We start from the raw sequence: 18706 nt of genomic DNA on the forward strand, positions 1-18706 counted from the left end.
GGTTTTGAGTGTAGCATGTAGAACCACAAGCTCTGTTGAGCACATAGTTCTCTTAATGTAATTATTATGGTTTTCACTCGATTACCAATTTCCCTCATTTAAAAAGTAACAACATCTTCATTTTACCCAGAAAACCGAAATGAAACTGAACTGCCATTCACATTGACTTTCACAGCTATTCCAGATCATACCTTTACACACACACTAATGCCACCTTTATCACTTTAAAGATGAGAAGATGAAAGGAATAAACTCCAACAGCAAAGATTCAACGACTCTCCATCACAACTGCTATATAAGTGACATTTATTAGACATTTTGCTATATTTACAAATCTTGCACTTTTCTGGACAATAAAACTCGCCAAGGTGCAGTACTACTTGGCAGAAAGTATAGAAATTGGATCTGTCCATTTTTACGATGAAAAAGTCATCTCACTCAAGAGAGACTTACACTAACGTAGAGAAATAGTAGATAGATCAAAGGGACCATGTAAAAAGTTCTCAGGTAAGCCTAGGGCGGAAAAAAACGTATTCAAGTTGGTAAGGAGTTGGAAAATCAGCATTAGACCATTCCTCTCTCTAGACATTATTTCACAAGATAAACCTCTCCTGACACTGACAATGAATGTAGGGGAAAATATTTTAAATTAATGCCCAAGCCTTGATCCACCTGAGCAACTTGAGTTCAGCTGAATGGAGACCTACAAGGAGCCTGACTACTCAAGCTCTTGTCACTTCATCATTACAGTAGTAGAAATAAGACATAGAACAAAAACTGGACCCCCTCACTTATGCTCTCCTTTGACATTTGGAATTAAGCAATTCCAGGTAATCTGCCTGATTGAACGTGCAGTAAAGATGTGATTATTTTGTATACTGTTAACACACTTCTGTTTGTTAGATAGATGTAGGTCTTTTATATTTTTATACATGATGCATTTTGGACCCATCTCTCAACCTACTGTAAGTTCAAACAAACACCATGGAATTATTTTCTATTAAAATGTTACTTTTTACACCTTTTGCTTTACTCACGTTTTATAAGAAACCATTTGCCAATCAGTCAATCTTTATTAATAAAGAATAAAGCCTGTAGTACTGCCTTGGTTTTTATTTTTATTTCTGGAAATTAACTACTTACAGCATTCCTTAGAATTATATGTTAAATTTCTGCTGTCCTGTATGTATACTTATGTTATAAAACATACCTATAAAGTAATTCTAAAGTATGCTATTTTCATAATTTTGAAGAAATTTCAACAAGGGTAGTTTTACTTTTATAACTTATGCAACAAAACACTGTTTTGAAATTATTTCAAGAAAATGTAATGTAAACCACTGAACTGTTGAGAGTCCCCATTGCTGAACTGCAAAATCATGGCCAGCATAAGGCTGGATTCCAAATCACTTACAGTTTGAAAAGACAGGGAAAAAGCAAGACTGCCCTCTATTGCCTAAAAAGGGCATAGTGCATGCTACTGAGTAACTATGAACAGATAGTATGTAAGGCATTATTCGAACGTCACAGACTTGATTGCAAATAGCACTTAACATTAGCCACTAATGATTGAATGGTTACAGAATCTTCAGCATCCACTAGTAAAATTTTACATCTAGAAACATATAGAAAGAAATGTCTCATTCTTAAACGGTATTTTGTTATTTAAAGCAGTGATATTATTCCTTTTGTCTTCTGTGATCTGTCTTGATTCACTTCCTGCAGGTGCGCAGTTGATATTTGATGGAGTTTTGTTTTTTTTTCTGCTTCCAGGACTCTAAATGCAGGAAGGGGGCTGTTTTTGTTTCCGAAAAGCAGCTGTGAAAGAAGGGCATTGAAACTATTAGACAAATTGTATTCTATTTTAAGAAACCGTAGATGTCTCACAGAAAAATGCAGGATGATTGAATGTGCAATATCCTCTCCAGGCACTGTGATGCTAATTTAATTGAGAAATACTAGTAAGAAAGTGACTATTTTGGGTCTTAAGTTAAAAAAACTTCAATTTTAGGAGGAGAGAAGCTACTGATTCCATTTTTACTACAAATCACATAGACCATAAAGATAAAAAGAATGGAAGACAGAAATAAAGCTCATTTCTGTTTAAAATCAGCAAAATAATTGTACTTTGTAGTACTAGTACACAGCAGAAGAATACAGTGTGGTTAAATGGGTACTAAAAGTATCCTTTTTTTAATCTAAGATTTTAATCCAGTATCAATTAACATGTTATAGTGCTCTTTGATATCCGCTTATCACTTCTGAACTTTACATAGCCTTTAGTCTGGTTCTCCATTAAAGAGATGGACTGTGTAAGATGAATGTTGTTAAAATGTGTCAATTTCTAACAAAAAATGTTAAACAATGAACAATTTTCAATAATGACATGATGACTAAATATATAAACATTAAATAAAATGCACTGTACACAGACTAAGATATGCAAGGTAGGAAAATAAATATTCAATGACCTAAAACATCCTAAGGTGTAAAAGAAATGAAATCACCGATTTCTGAATTCAAAATCCAACAGAAATACTGTTTAATCACAAAAAAAGATTTTGATATTAAGTAAAAATTCACATACAAAGCCAACAGCGGTAGTAATAATTCAAACTCTGCAGTAGATACCGAGTATCACTATTAAAGCACTATGGGAGTTGATGAGATTAGACACTTCACAGGTTAAATTAATTGGTTATTAGAAAATAAAAAGTGGAATGGGGCAAAAGCACATCACTTCTGTGTATCAGAGTCCCAAAACTCTGAGCAAAGAAATTCTTGTGCCCAGCATCAAAACCTATGTTAAGGATCAGAGAGCAGTGCACTCTGGTCACACAATGGATGTCATGGGCACATTGAAACTGGCTGAAATCTAAGTATGCCACATGCACTTCTGAGCTGCTGGGTTCACATCTGTCTGCCATGCCATCCCAGTGAATGTTTTTGTTGTCTCCTCAAACCTTGCTGCTTACCTTTAGTAAATGAAGAGGACTCTGGTACGAGGGAGAGTAGAAAAGCTAGAGTCTGACAGTTTCCTGACCTTCGCATAGTTGATGAAGCCCCTGAGGAACAAGAGGAATCCTACCGCAATGAAAAATAAATATATATGAGAAGTGCAGAACTCTTCCGTCTCTGTAGGCTAGCTTCACAAGCAATTTCAAGTTCACAAAGAACCAAAAACACAAGTATCTCTCTCTCTGTTTGTTAAAGCATATCAATAATTTCATAAAATGGCAACGATATGGAACAAACTGTAGACTGCTTCTGCAAACTTCAGCAGCTCGTGCAACTCTGGATTTCACAGCAGCAACCAAAAATACTTAAGAAAACTACAGAGAGCTCTGCCAGGTATGCATTTGCTTCATGATCTGGAGTTAGATGGGATTACTACACAATGCCTATTCAGAATAAAATGTCCACCTGCAGCATACGCTAGTATGAAAAAAAAGAAGGCACTGACATGGTCTGCTGATACAAGTGTGATATGGCTTGCACATTAAACATATCACATGGGTTTGGTAGAGATATCAATTGTACTTCAAAACTTTCCAAGATATCCAGTGAACCAGCAATGTTGAAGAGGGGTTTAAATTAGACAATGAGTGGGTGCACCATATACTTTGTCCTTTCTCGAATATATTTACAACCAATGGAATGGATGGTGGAGGCATGTTTCATCTCTCAATTTACTGTCCTGTCACAGCTTGCTCACTGAATTCCTGAGTACCTTCTGAAACATGGTTTCCTCTCTCAACCCCATGCACCAGCAGCCCACATTAGCAGTGTGTGTCAAAGGATATACTTTTCTGAGAATTAATATACCACAAATATTTGCCACTTTAACAGTAAGAAAGTGAGCTGGATATTGACACTCACCCAGTACAAGGAAGACCCACCACAGCCAGTACTGACCATCAAAGTACCCAGGGAAATAGGTAGAAAACTGAAATGGAAAAAAATAAAATTATGAGGACAAACGTTTACAATATACATAAAATAAGAGTAGGAAATGCACAAATTTGACAAAAGTGCTTAATATATATGCATGCATTTCTTTACACACCTCTATAATCACCATATGTGGAAAAGGAGCAATGGGAATATTATTTCAGGAGCTCTAATGGCAGGACATAAAGAATTTTCTTACCCGCACAATAAGGATCCATTTGATGAGTGACAGCCCAAACCCAGAAATAGCCCCGTATCTTCCTGCAGCAGAGGTTGTGAGGCAGAAGGACAGGAAAAATCCAATCCAGTTAAACAGGAAAGCCACTGAAAATGCAAAAAGTAAACAGATTTCACCAAATATCTGTCCACAGATGTGTTGTTTTCTTTTTTCCACTGGTTTTCAGGGATCTGGAATGCCAATGCCAAGAACATGATCCCAGACACTGAGTTATTTCAGTGATGTCAAAGAGTCACACAATTTGCTGCATGTATAAAACCAGGGATCTTTAGATACGCAGTGTCCTAATGGAGACGAGGGCCTGTAAATTGTGCACAAAAGGAAAAGACAGACCAAATAAAAAACATTTTAACAAGTCTTTTGCTTAGACATCTTTTGCAGTACCAGGGGGTACTGCAAAGAGATGAATCGCAAGAGACCTCACCTACTCCAAAAAGCAGCAAAACAATAACTAATTTCAAGGTAGAAGTCAAGTTACATACAAATCTGGGTGTTATATTAGAATACAACATTTTAAATATGATGCTATTCCTTCTCAATCACCAAGGCAATTAATTCTCCAGTGTGTGATTTTACCATCTGTATTTTCAAAGCAATTAGATTTGCCAAGGCAATTAGAAGTATTCAGTATCCACAAGAGGGCAGTTATACTACAATCATCTCTCCTTTTTTCCATTTGTTCATTTAATTGATGTTTAAGACACTACAGACTTACATAAATTGATCCAATCTGTTTTGTGTACTATGCATTTGTGTTAAGTGCTCTTATGGCTCACATCTCTGCACACCTGTGCAACAGAGGAAGCCTTAAACAATGTTGCTTATAAAAGGAATATGTATGGATTCAGGAAATGCAGAACAAAGAGTGACTAGATTTCTTGAGCTCTATGGCTATACTGTTTATCCTCACTACATTCATGTAGCATTTTTGTAGCATGCTTGGCTTCTTACAAAAAACCTGAATTAACTTGACAATGTTTAACATAGCACTCACTGAAGAAAGTTAGCATGAATATGCCATCATTCCCTATCCTCAGCTGATCTGCATCATCAAAGTCATCTCTTGCCACAAAGTCATCATCCTGAAACAGACAAGAAAAAAAAAACAAACTATTAGAACTTTAAATTCCTGGGATATCCGTGATGTTCTAAAACAGCAAAAAATGAGACAAATTCTCATTTTAATTGTCTAGCAAGAGGATTTTGATAAATGATATTCACAAACTATTTCATATTACGCAAAACAGAACCTGCAATGTTCCTTCATTTGAAGTTTATTAATCTATACTCAATATATGAGTGTATATATACACACACATAGATTATATATGTTTGTAAAACAACTATGATTATTTAACATCAAAGGTGTTCAGCAGCTACAATTTAAAGATTATTTAATTGTTGATTTCTGAACACTGCTAACCACATTGCAGTTTCTTTTTTCTTGGAACTCTGAAAACAAGGTGCTAACTGTCTGTCTGTTTACACATCAACGCTGTTTTACCACATCTTCAAAACCAGTTATAATACCACACCCACACTTGTGCTCTATTACTGTACCTCCAGCGAATTGCCAGTTACATCATCAAAAGTGTCCAGGCGTTCCCTGTGCTGTACGTAAGCAGTTTGTGGCAAAGAAACACAAACCAGTAAAACAGGACTAGAATAAAAGTCAAATAAAAATATTCCACCTAAATGACGTTTGTTCCCAAGTGTACACATTTACATTCAATGTAATCATTTAGGTAGCTATGGATTTTTTAAAACAAAATAAAAAGCAAGGAGAATGAAAAGGAAATTAATACTTTGGCCTGGTAACTCTTGTACTCACAATGTCCTTTTTTAATAATGTGGAGTCAAATGTAAATTTTAAAACCATCAATTGAGTCATTCAGGTGGTTTTTATAAGAACATAGCTACAATACCTGTGTATGTAAATCCAATAAACAATTGTCACCAGTAGGACAAAAGTAAAGTATTTTCTCATGGAACCAGGAATATTTAAAGGATCTTTTTCACATGTTTGACTTACTCTACCTCATGTCACAGTTCCAGACAATCTCCTTTTTACCACATTACCCTGCAATGACTATCGGTACAATCTGCGAGTATGAATGGGAAAGAAAATCAGAACGCACCCTTCCAGTGACGAGAGGAATTGTTGCTTCAGCTTTGGTTCTTTCAGCTTCGTCGTAAGATGGAAGCGATGTGGCAACATTGTAAGAAGGTGGTTTTGGAAACCCTGCCTCATCTTTATAATCAAAGTAAGCTAAAATAGAAAAAAAGGACATTTTTTTCAACAAACAATACAACATATTTTGCTCCCGAGTATAATCAGCTACATGAAGATAGTAGTTTGAGCAGTAGGTTTACTTAATTCATGCAGTTTAGTGTCCCAAAATATGTAAAATTTCTCTTAAAGAGCAGTGACCAACTGTAAAACCACAACCCTACACATCTTACAGGTCATTCCTTAATCTTCTATTTGTAAAAACTGTAAGACTACTATAATAATAATAATAATAATAATAATAATAATAATGATAATGTTTCTTTATTAGCCCTGTACAATTTCTTGCATTAGGAATTTGTCTTTTCACATACCCCAGCTTTTCTCCATGAGACACAGACACGCAGACAAGGAGAGAAGCTTGGGGTCAGAGCGCAGGGTCAGCCATTGTACAGCGCCCCTGGAGCAGTTGGGGTTAAGGGCCTTGCTCAGGGACCCAATGGAGTAGGATTCCTCTGCCGGCTGCGGGATTTGAACCGGCAACCTTCCAGCCACAGGCACAGACCCTTAGCCACAGAGCCACCGCTCCGCCCTTTCTACCTTTCTACCAGTAAAACTGATAATGTCAATTAAATCAAGAAATACCAATAGCCTTCAGAAAAACAATACAATTTATCTCTATACTATTTTAATGAAAAAATCACATGCTTGATTCAAATTTAAAAAGTGATTCAAATTAAACTGTTCCAAGGGTTTAGGAATATGGCCATTTAAGGTTAATCTCTAAAACCTGCTGGATTGTGGCTGTCCAGGACCACGGATATACCTCACTGGATGGATGCACTGATAGGTCAAAATGGGAAGTTATAAATTAGGGTGACGAGGTAAAAGTAAAATGTGCCCTGGATGTTTCACCAGTATTCTTACTTAGGCTCGCTTACCTGCATTGTCTGCTGCAATGCTGCTGTATGGAGGAGGGGCATCAGAAGCAGCTTGGGAGCTTTCTCCAGGCTCCTCCTCATTCGGCAACTGGAAAAGCAGTAACACCAAAAATAAAACCCCACATTCAACAGCCTGTTGACTTTATATTGCTCATTTTTAAAGAACTCCCCTTTCCAATGAGTGAGGAAAGAAGGTTCAAACCTGTAAGTCATTCTCCAGTGACATCTGCTTTGTGCTGATGTGTCTGTGATGTGCTGAAAGAATTGAAATATTGCCAGATTACACACTCACTGGAACCTCTTTTGAAGATACTCATCTAAAAGAGCTTATAAAGAGTACTGCAAATCTCCGTTGCAATGCTTCTGTTTTGTTCTCTGCCTTGCTCACTACTGTGCAGTGCATCATCCTGCAGAGCTATTTGCACTCTGACCCCCTGAACCCACACACAGCCAAAAAGAAACATCACCCATAACGGAACAACACTGAACCCGTCATCTTTTTCACAGTCGTTTCTGCCCAGCAGGTTATCTTCACAGAATCAGAGACATTTTCCACTATCTCATTACTAACATTGCTAATGCTGGGGTTTTGTGGTTTGTGAGCAGTGTGACAGATATCCATACAACCCTCTTACAAGTATTTATTGTAGTGTACGGATACATTACAGCTCTCTTACACATGATCATACACACAAATATTGCTGCACTGGGTCAGGAGATTTGATGTAAATTGTTTTAACACTGTGAAAACAAAACCGAAGGATTTTTTAATCAAGCCTGAAAAAAAATTGTAAAGATTTGGAAATCCAGGCAGTAAAGGCCACAGTTAAACTTAGGAATTCACAAATAAAGAGATACCTGGGACTAAAAAGAACAGTGCTCCATCACCCCTTGCGAAATTTCGTAGTATCGGTTTAATCTTCTCTTTTGAAAATAAATTCATCTTAACTTAATCTTTCAGAGACATACTTATGGAGTTTTAGAACTCTTGAGAGCTTTAAACGAAACGGTGGCTGTAGAGCTTTCCAGTATTTCTCTAGTTGTATAATCATGGGTTACTCAAAATTCAGCCTGTTCTAGCACTGCCACGTTTGAAGCACTCGGCACATTTCTGTAACTCATATCCTGGATAGGATGTCTTCTGTCTGCTTGGGCAACCAAATGAATCATCTTTTACCTCACATGACATGCACATTTTGCTGAGGGATCGAAACCATTGCTTGTGATTGAAAACAGGGAAATGTAAGTAACAGAATATACAGAATTCAATTTCTATTCTTAAATGGATCTACTGTAAAAAAAAACTAAGAAAATACAAAAGCGGACATTAACTCTGGAAGCATAGATAAGTTTTTCTATTAATCGGTTTGGCAAGCAGAAAAATAGCATTTTCACTGTAAATGAAAGCCTGTTGTTTCATGTTCATTTCTTTCAGAAATCCACTACATGTTTGTATAGCAGGCAGGCAAGGGTGGTGAGAATTTTACGTTACTTACGGAAACACTTTCACAAGATTTTGTTTGCTACAGATAGGACTACTCCCCTATACCATAATAAAAACCTATTACAATAAATAAGCTATTAGAGTTAAAATTAAGGATAATTAGAAGGAAGGTTTCTACTAATTACAATTCCTTTAGTGTCCTACAATAGAAAGAGACAGGTCTAGATAATGCACAAGGGAGGGAGAAGATTTAGTACCTTGAAACACAAAAGCACCCTATTCATGAGGGAGATTGAAAATTCTTCTAATCTATATCTCCCAATTCTCTTCTCTGAAAAGTGTTAGTGTTGAAAACTAGAAATTGAATTCATTTTAAACTTCATAAAACAACAATTAATATCTTAAAGCAGATAAATGCTAGTAAAAAGACTCAAAGCATTTCACTAAATCAGTGGACACATGAATGCTCATGTTCAATGTAAAGCTATACTTTTTTTTAAAATGTGTACTTGCAGGTCCAGATTTAATGCTTTCTTGAAGCAAGATCTATTCATTTAATCCCCTGTAGGTGAATTGCTTTTTTAAAGTTCTTCCCAAAAAGGTGAACCAAAACAAACTTGCAATTAAGAATCTTTTAAATACTCTAATGAAGCTCACTATACGAGTTGTGAAATGTAGTATGCATTACAGTGATCACCATGAGTTAGATTAATAGACAGAATATGAGGACACCTGATCCAACCGTACAGATACCATCTATAGTACTCATGAATAGCATGGTAGCACAGCGGTTAGCATTTCTGCCTTGCAACTCTAGGGTTATGCATTCATTTCCATACCCAGGGTGTTATCTGGGTGCAGCCTGTATGTTCAAATGGGTTTCCTCCAGGTGCTCCAGTCTCCACCCACATTCTAAAGACATACCATTAGGTTAATTGGCTTTTGGGAACATTGACTCTGGTGCGACTGTGTGTACCCTGCAATGGACTGATATCTCCTGTCCAGGGCGTGCCCTGCCTTGTGCCCATAGCTGAACGGGACAGGCTCCAGCTTCATCATGACCTTGCACTGGATGAAACAATTATAAAATTGCTGGATGGATTATTCATCACTGTGAAATTGAAACTAGTTTGACATAATAATGCTGTACTAATGTATGCTTAAGCAACATATTAAATGCTATGCTCGTGGTTTTCTAAGAAACCTTAATATAAACTGAAAGTGTAAATTTTTAACATAAATGAGTAGTTATTTGTTAATGTTTTGCAAAGTCCTACATTAGGACTAGATTATACAAGTCAAAGGAAACGAAGTGAGCTTTTCACAAATCACATGAATTCCTCAGTAATTCCACAAGCTAGGTACTGCTGTAAAATTCCAATAGCATGCATGATGACTACAGAGTAAGGGAAGGTTTGAGGTTGATTTTTTGTATTAAACATGTCTCTCATTTCTGACTCACTACCTAAAAAAAACAGTGGAAAAAGTTAAATAGCTGAATTCTATGCACAACAAAACTTCACATTAAAGGCCGTTTTAATCTCTTTTGATTTTCACAAAACCTAAGAAACAATTCAGTCCAAACAACCACAATCAAAGAATAATTCCTACTTCAAAATTGTGATTGTTACATTTTGTATATTAGAAGAGAAAGATCATGTAGGAAACAAAGCCAAATACAGAAGCTCAATGATGATAATTTGCTGAGAAGCAGTCATTGCTGTAAGCAGGAAGGAGATATTCATCATTAAAATACATCTCATTTTGGAGTGATTTCGATAATCTAAAGAATGCGTTTTAAATGTCAACATTTTGTTATGGGAAGCTGAGGTTGAGTGGGTACCGAATAACTTTATAAAGACTTATAAAGGCCGTGTAAGCCAATTATATTCTTTTCTTTAAATAGATTTGCGCATTAAAAAGCCTTGAGCACACCTTTATATGTCGCTATCAGTAATGCTACCAGTAGTAATGTATTTAATAGTTTACATCTTGATTAATTTATTAAATGTCAGAGCTGAGATCTAACTTTTGTAAAAGCATTACATTTGATCTAAACCATTTTTGCATTTTACAAATTAACAGATCGTAATAAAACTAGTAAAAGTCTATATTTAAAAAGATACCTTCGTCTCAAATCGTAAAACAAAACAATGACAGTCCCTCATACAAATAGTGTTATATAATGCTATCAAATGCATTATTTAGTCCCTCTTCCTGTTTTCTGTTTTGAGAACAGAATCGACCAATTATGTCTACCAAATGAAACCTTTGGCCTACTTTGGTGACGCTTAACTACAATAAAAGAATATAGCGAACATTTGTTGAAATATACAGAAAAGGTGGAATGGTTTCATAGACACATTTTCTTAATGTAGAAAATAATGAAAACCCCACCTTGATAACGTCATTGTAGCCACTGTTTTCATATATACGTTATACTTTAAACGGTATCTGCCCAAAGACCATGAATAACATTCGTCTAATACTACCTAAATACTATTTCAGATCGGTTAAACCAGACAGAAATGCTTCTACTATTTAGTTCAAAATGTTAGGAAGATGTAAAACCAAATCCTGAAGGCTTTCGATTTAAAACTTAATTCGCACTTCTTACTTACTCCGGGTCTCGTCGACTCAAAATGTAGATTAAAATAAGTTTTTGTTTTATTTATAATAGAACAATTTAAAGGTTTGTAGGCGAAACATCAGGAATTGGTAATAATTTGGCCTTGACCAGCTTAATACTGTATTACATTTCAAAACAATCGGGCCTAATATCCTCAATGCATCACCGGTGTTTCCTACACGAAGTAAAAGCTGCCGTCACTTGAATAGACGGTTCGGCCTTCCGTTTTCACCCGGTCCGCTCAACTCACTTCCACTTACCTGCTGGTATCTACTGCTTTGCTCAGTCATTCTTCCGTCAGCGCAAAAGCCTTTAATAAAGTAGTATAAGCAAACCAGATTGTAAAGATTTATCCCCGACTTATTCTTTTTGTGCCAAATCTGTGTAAAATGAAAGAAACGCCTCGTCTGCCAGGCTCTGAAATTCCACAGGGGAACACGTTTCCACCCTTTTCCCCGCAGCTCAGCAATTGCACTCCGTGCGATATAACGAAACAAGGTCGAATACTGCCACCCCAGACCAAACTACGACTTCCACTGAAGATGCTTTCATTTCTCTGCTGTGTATTTTTCCATACTGTGGCAAGTTTTATAATAATAAAACGATTATACAGACGTTCATAGTAGTCATTTAATTATTTTTTATTTATTCATGTTTTTCCAAGTATATCCCAGAAAAGAAATTAAATACAAATTGGTTTTGCTGCTGATTATCATAATAATTTTCACAAAGTAATTTAATTATTTTTGTGGATAAGTACTTGATATCATACCTATCATTAAGCATTATATTTTATGACAATAATATTTTATAGTTATTATTTTTATTATAATAGTATAAGAGTCCTTTGAGTTGAATAACTTGAGACAGTGAGAGTGCAATAGTTCTACAGTGTAATTTTACACAGTGAGCTTTCATACCTTTTAAAAATAAGTGTGACATCCTCTTTCCCTAAATCCATTTGGCTAATTTCTAAGTATTGTTAAGGGGGATCATTTATTAAGAAAGCAAATCTCATTATGCAAGCAAATTAACTTACAAATAAATGTCAAATATGTGTAAAGCTTTCAAATCTTTATAATATTCAGGGTAAACAAATATGGTCAAATCAATAATATTGCTGGTATGTTTCAAGTGTAAGTCAAACACAGATGGGCATGTAGTATTGCAGACAGGTTGCAAAGGCCATGATCTCCCCTCTTTTGTATGTTTTCTGATGTTCTTGTGCTCTTGTGCCTAAAAATGTCTTGATTTCTTAATTTAGAATTTCCCCCGGTTTGAGTTTGTTTTCTTACATTTTATTTACTTATTTCTCCATGGATACCAAGGTTGATGTAACTGGTATCTTATTAGACAGTCTGACAACTTTTAAACTTTATTTATTTATAATCAGTAAAAAACCTGCACTGGAAGAAAATGCAGTCTGAATTGTCTTTTATTGTGGAATGGAAAGGATAAAAACAATACGGCTGACATAGTCACTGAAAGTTTTACAAGTTGGTGGAGAACCAGGTCAGTTTCTTAGGTACTTTATGAGAATGGGATAGGTGGTCCCTATGTGCTTCTGGTTGTAGTGGTGGCAGACAATCTCTACTTCATAGATGCTGAAAGACACTTTAACTCTTTCATTGGGGGAAGTCAAAAAACAGAGGGTGTAGAGAGCAAACTCGAACTCAGGACTGACTCCAATGAAGATACTGCCTTTGGGCTTGATCCCATTCTTCCAGCTGAACTGGAGGGCCAGAATATGCTTCTCCTCATCAGGCTAGGTGACCACAAAGATCAAAAGAGGAAACAAGAGTTAACCATGTTATACCTTGATCTTATTCACAGTTCAGTACTGACAAACAAGATTACTATGATGTTAAAAGATTAATTTGAATTTCTGTTTAATCACAGGCTTTGTAGAATTGAGTATCAGGGACAACTGTATTCTGCATGTAAGCCTTCATACGTCTCACTTTGCCTGCAAAGGCAAACTACACAGCATTTCATTTTTCCAAACCTTTAAAATGGTGTTTTTCTAACTTGGGGTGCAAGATAAGGCAGATTTTTTTAAAACATAAATCATTTAAAACATGACTTAAGCTCAGGCACGTGCAGCTTCTTTGTTTGATGAAACCTATATATTTTTAAGTAAACTTAAAGGTGTGATTATCCATGTATTCTTAATTTTACTTAAATTGAAATATATTAATCCATCTTTTTCATTCTGTAGTAGGTATTAAAAACTTACCGTCAATGATTATTTAAGTGGTGCGAAAACATTTTGAAAACCAAAGGGGTACTGGCTGCAGAAAAGGCTGCTTTAAAATAACGCGCTGCCCCCTGGTGGCAAAATATATAAGGAAGCCTGAATATGGTTTCTAGATCCCTGCATCCATTTTCTAACCACGTCATAAAATTCAGCGTTGTGGAATGAGCAGGAGCCTATCCTGGCAAGCAATGGGTATAAATTGGGGTTCAACCTGGACTGGATGCCAGTCCATTACAGGGCACACACGCTCAAACTAGGACCAATTTTCCCAGTAGGTTTTTGAACTGTGGGAGGAAACCAGAGCACCCAGAGGAAACCCATGTGAACATTTTATAACACTCATAATGCTATTTCAACATAAGGTGTGTTACATTTTGTACTTTGTTGTTTGTGTAGTGATCAAAGTCCAGCTTCAATAATCCAGGCAGGTTAAGAATCATGTCAAGGAGACTGTAATCACCACTGTTCATAGACCTATTCACTTAATCATTTTTCAAAAATAAAAACAACACTTAGAATTAGTAGCGCATAATAGGTATTAACAGCAATTCGTGAACTATGATTTGATGGTTGGGAGCTTGTAAAACCCAAAATTGTCTTTAAAAACCTGAAAAAAAATAATCTCGGGAAGATAAACCTGTTTCTTTTTTTAACAAAACAACTAACCCCATAAAGAATTTGTCTCACGCAAAGCTATTTAGAAACAAATATTTATCTTCCATAAAATTGGTAACGTAATTAAAATGACAGTGCTTTAGATGAGACATGAACATCTGTGGATTCCAGGATTGAGCTCACGCATAGCTCTGAAAAAAAGGAATTTATCATCTGCACTGGAAACATTCAGTGCAGCACCTTGGGTGTTATGCAGTATCAGAAAAGCAAATTCACAGGTAAGTTCTCAGCTTCTGATCCTTGACAGAGTTTGCTCACTTGAGGTGAATTTGCATCCAGACTGTAGCCCCTGTAGTCAACGTGTCCCAGCTTTTCCTGCAGATATAACTGGATCCAGTTGTGGAAGCCGATGACAGTATGGCCTCCTCGCGTCTCTCCCACAAACACATGTTCAAAGCCTGACGAGTCCGGCCTGAAGGAAAGACAGGATACTATGAGATATCAAACTCCTTATTTGTGTGGGTTTGCTGAAATAGTTTAAAAAATCTCACACTCTCACCAAAGGTCACCTTTCTATCCCTCCATTTTCTAACCGTACTTCCAATTAAGGGTTGTTGGGAAAGTCAGAGCCTATCTCGGCAAGCTGCAGGCTGAAGGCGGAGTACACACCATGGAAGGGACGCCAGGCCATCACAGGACACAGGCAGACACAGACAATACTGACATCAGGGCCAAGTTTCCCAGAATCCAGTTAATCTACCAGTATGTCTTTGAACTGTGGGAGAAAACTAGAGCACCCAGTGGAAACCCGTATGAACACATAGAGATCATACAAACTCCACACAGACAGCATCACAATCTGGATTTGAACTGAGGGCCCATTATTATTTTATCTTGCATATACTGTTCTTTCCTGTGGGAATACCCCTGTGTTTACTGACCAGTCAATTGTCCCTGGTGTGAGTGAGTGTGTGTCTGTGTGTCTGCCCTGTAATGGACTGGTGTCCTGTCCAGGGTGTTCCCTGCCTTGAGCCTGTTGCTTGCTGGGATAGGTTCCAGCTCCAACATCGATCCTGTATTGGATAAAGTGGTTAGAAAATGATCTATGAAGAGGACCATTTATCAGAGATTATTCACCTACTGTATATTCCTTCCCACTCAATCAGAAATTCAGGTGGTGGAGAAAACAGGAGGTGAAGAGTGTACACAACTTTACTCCTAAAAAAACAGGAAACAAGTCCAAACTAGGGTAATAAAAAAATCCTTTTGCCTACCTGGTAGATCCTCTTCTGGCATATAGCTCAAACCAGATGCGGTAGAGCTGCTGTTTGAATTTTTCAGTGTCCTCAGGAGATAGCTGCTTTTCCACAAGATATTTGTGGGCGATCTATAGTGAAAACATAAGAACAAGTCCCAGAAAGGTTAACGTTACTGTGTCCCACTGCCATGGTCAAATCTCTTTTTAATGTAACCACTTTTTCCTTATGTTTTTTGATTGCAAGATTAACAGATTCCCAAAGGATTGCTTCACACACAAAAACGTATAAAGGCCATAAGTGGAAATCAAGAGCAGATGTCAAATAGAAGGCACAACTTATTTGTATTTGTGGATGTTGGAACAAATTGTCCAGCACAGCTGTTGAAGAGTGGGATTCTTTAAGACCAACTGGATAGTTTAGGAAATCATGAAGAATGGGCTTCCTCTCATTTGCAGCACTTATTGTATTCTTACATTTTATATATTAATATTACTAGAATAGCCTGCATAAATGTGTAGTAACATTTGAAAATAACAGAAACAAACCCTACAGTATAGTTTATATAGGTTTAATAATGTATCTAAACCTATGGTATATATAAAGTGCAGACCTACTCAAGTATTTTCACTATCAATTCTGAACTCTGACTGAAAATGTCTGTCTTTAGACAATACTAGAAATGCAACTTGGAAGCAGTGAAATGCCAGGAAAAAAAATCAACTTCAACATTCAACATCGACCTTTTTCCACTGGCCAGAGGTAAGCAGCTACCTTCATGGTGGGAGTTTTCATGACCGAATCGAGGAACCTGTGGTTTTCAGCTTCCTCTTCTGGGGTCACGACCTCAGGCTCACCTGCATCACTTTCATAGTTGTCAAGGAGAGAGATGAAGGCTAAAGTGGAAAGATCAGAACAGGTCTTCAACTGAATCATGTGGGACACAGGGGATACAGAGAAAAATACCAGCCCTGGGTCATGTTATCCCTCAACCGGTAGCGAAGGTAGGAGTATGCAGTTATTTCTTGAAAAAAAACTCACCAAGGAAGGTTTCCTTTTTAAAAATGTTTTCATCCACAAATGTGAACAGTGGTGAAGTAGCCCCATCGTTTCCATCATCATTGGACTGCGTGATACCCGCCTTTTCCTCCAATATCATAAAATGGACTTGTTAGAGAACTGTCTCTTTGCTACATACAACAGATCAACAGGTCAGACAAGCAACCCTAATCCATTGGCCTGACTGCAGAATTTATAGCTTTCACAATGATGGATATTCACCTTATTCTTTTATTGCCATGTGAGGGATATGCTACCAGACGCACGTGATTTCTCTTTGACCAAATGGACATGGAAGTGGGGTTCTAAAGACCGTGTCAGAACACAGATTCTTAATTCACAGGAAGTGAAAAAAACAATACAATAGCATTGTAGCAAACCTACATGTTCACTTTTGCAGATTAACAATGTGCTTCTTAATACTAATCCATAACTATGTTTAAGGATTTTATTTAAAAACAAACTATTTTACTTCATGGACTGTATGCGAAAACCTTTGCGTAGATTTCATGGTGAAAACGTTAAGTTGCCTTTGGCTATCAGCATGGCCACTGGTACCTGCAGAGAAATTTGGTAGTCCTTGCCAGGCTGCAGCCGGTTCATATCATTGTCCCAAAGCTCTTGTGCCATCGCCGACAGTTCGGGGTCACTTTCATTCATGATGCAACTGACTCCAGGTGGGACCAGTTACCTACCAAATCCTCAGTCACCTCAGTAATAAAGCTGTGTGAAATCAACCATATGGGCATAAGAAAGATTATAAATGAGAAAACTTCTATATCTATATCATTTGGCTGCTAAGTAGCTAATTGATCTGATCTTGCATCATGCCCAGTTGTTTCTTTAAAGAAGTAATGGTATTGACTTCAGCATTCAACAACATGGCTGGACACTTGCTACATTCTTCCACCACCTTTTGTGTAAAGAAATGCTTCATGTAGCCTCTGATTCATGTTTCAATGCTGACTCTGAAGAAACCCAGTGAGAGGTCTATGTGTTTATTTGTTTTCAATGCTGCTAAATCTTAAACAGTGTTTTTGCGTATTGTACTTACATTTGATTGTATTATAAAATATTAACTTTCCTTAGTAAAAGGACCCAAACATAATAGCACAATGAAACAGACAATGAAAAATACTACTACGGCATCCAAAAATGTCCCTTATGAGCACTACACTAAGTGGTTATATCAGTGTGTCAGCAAACTGTACTGTACAGTATATATTATAGGGTAAGAGAACTCATGGATATCAAATTAATCAAGACTTGATTTCACTCTCTTTGAGTGACCAAAACAAATAATAATTACAACATGCAAATTTAAAAAATGCAAACCATCCATTTTTTGTTGCAGTAGAGATGCAAAACAATGTTTTCTTATTCAGTAAACTATGTAAACAGTATAGTACAGTATGTAAACATAGAGCACATAGTATTTATTGTTACATATTGCTTTTCATATTGAATATTGCTTATTGCATAATCAAAGTAATTGCCTTAGAAAAGTCTGAACTTGTCTTCACTTAATAATACCATATGGATTCATATATTGTGAATACTGTTGGCCCTGTAGACTATCAGCTTCATGACTGCAGTACATTATACTGGTTTGTCTTATTGTAATCTTGATGCTATTTATATGCTGCCTTTGCTATTAATATGTCCTTTTTTTAAAAGTTTCAAAAGTTTTTCTATTTTAAATAAACTCAATGGAATATTATTCAAAATAAGGTACATAAAAAATGTAATCTCAACTCACATCACAACTCAAATCACATTTAAAACAAATGAGATCTACTTAACTAACATCTGTGGAAAGCTGTAGAAAAAAAACCGATAGAAATTGTTTATTAATACTGAATCAATTAATTTAATAGTCTCTTTGCAGTCCTGTTTTTCTGTCTCCTTTAAAAAATGTATTTTTAAATACATATCTGTAGTCCATCTCAAATCACATTTTCTTTCTTAAAAATAAATAGAAAATATATTACAGCATCATGTCTTTTCTTACCAGTAGTTGGAAGATTTCAAAACCGGATTCACGATGCCGTCTATGAGCTATGTTTGTTATCACTCTCCACAGCAT

At 36.4% G+C, this 18706-nt stretch overlaps 2 protein-coding genes across 2 annotated transcripts; both read right to left on the reverse strand.

Annotated features, from left to right (window-relative positions):
• Positions 1-289: 289 nt before the first annotated feature.
• On the reverse strand, positions 290-12013 carry LOC148821002 (NEDD4 family-interacting protein 1). Its single transcript, XM_088932252.1, has 8 exons — positions 11694-12013; positions 7361-7448; positions 6328-6458; positions 5184-5271; positions 4151-4275; positions 3880-3946; positions 2976-3084; positions 290-1818 (listed from the first exon to the last, which is right to left on the reverse strand). The coding sequence occupies exons 1-7, from the start codon at positions 11721-11723 to the stop codon at positions 2978-2980; spliced, it is 636 nt and encodes a 211-aa protein (XP_088788378.1). The 5' UTR covers positions 11724-12013; the 3' UTR covers positions 290-1818; positions 2976-2977.
• A 933-nt stretch (positions 12014-12946) lies between these two features.
• Positions 12947-17280, reverse strand: endou2 (endonuclease, polyU-specific 2). Its single transcript, XM_088933064.1, has 6 exons — positions 17179-17280; positions 16603-16708; positions 16336-16457; positions 15580-15692; positions 14624-14777; positions 12947-13198 (listed from the first exon to the last, which is right to left on the reverse strand). The coding sequence occupies exons 1-6, from the start codon at positions 17278-17280 to the stop codon at positions 12947-12949; spliced, it is 849 nt and encodes a 282-aa protein (XP_088789190.1).
• Positions 17281-18706: the final 1426 nt, after the last annotated feature.

This window comes from Atractosteus spatula, chromosome 14 (genome assembly GCF_055471065.1).
Source record: "Atractosteus spatula isolate fAtrSpa1 chromosome 14, fAtrSpa1.hap1, whole genome shotgun sequence".
In the NCBI taxonomy this organism is placed as follows: domain Eukaryota; kingdom Metazoa; phylum Chordata; class Actinopteri; order Semionotiformes; family Lepisosteidae; genus Atractosteus; species Atractosteus spatula.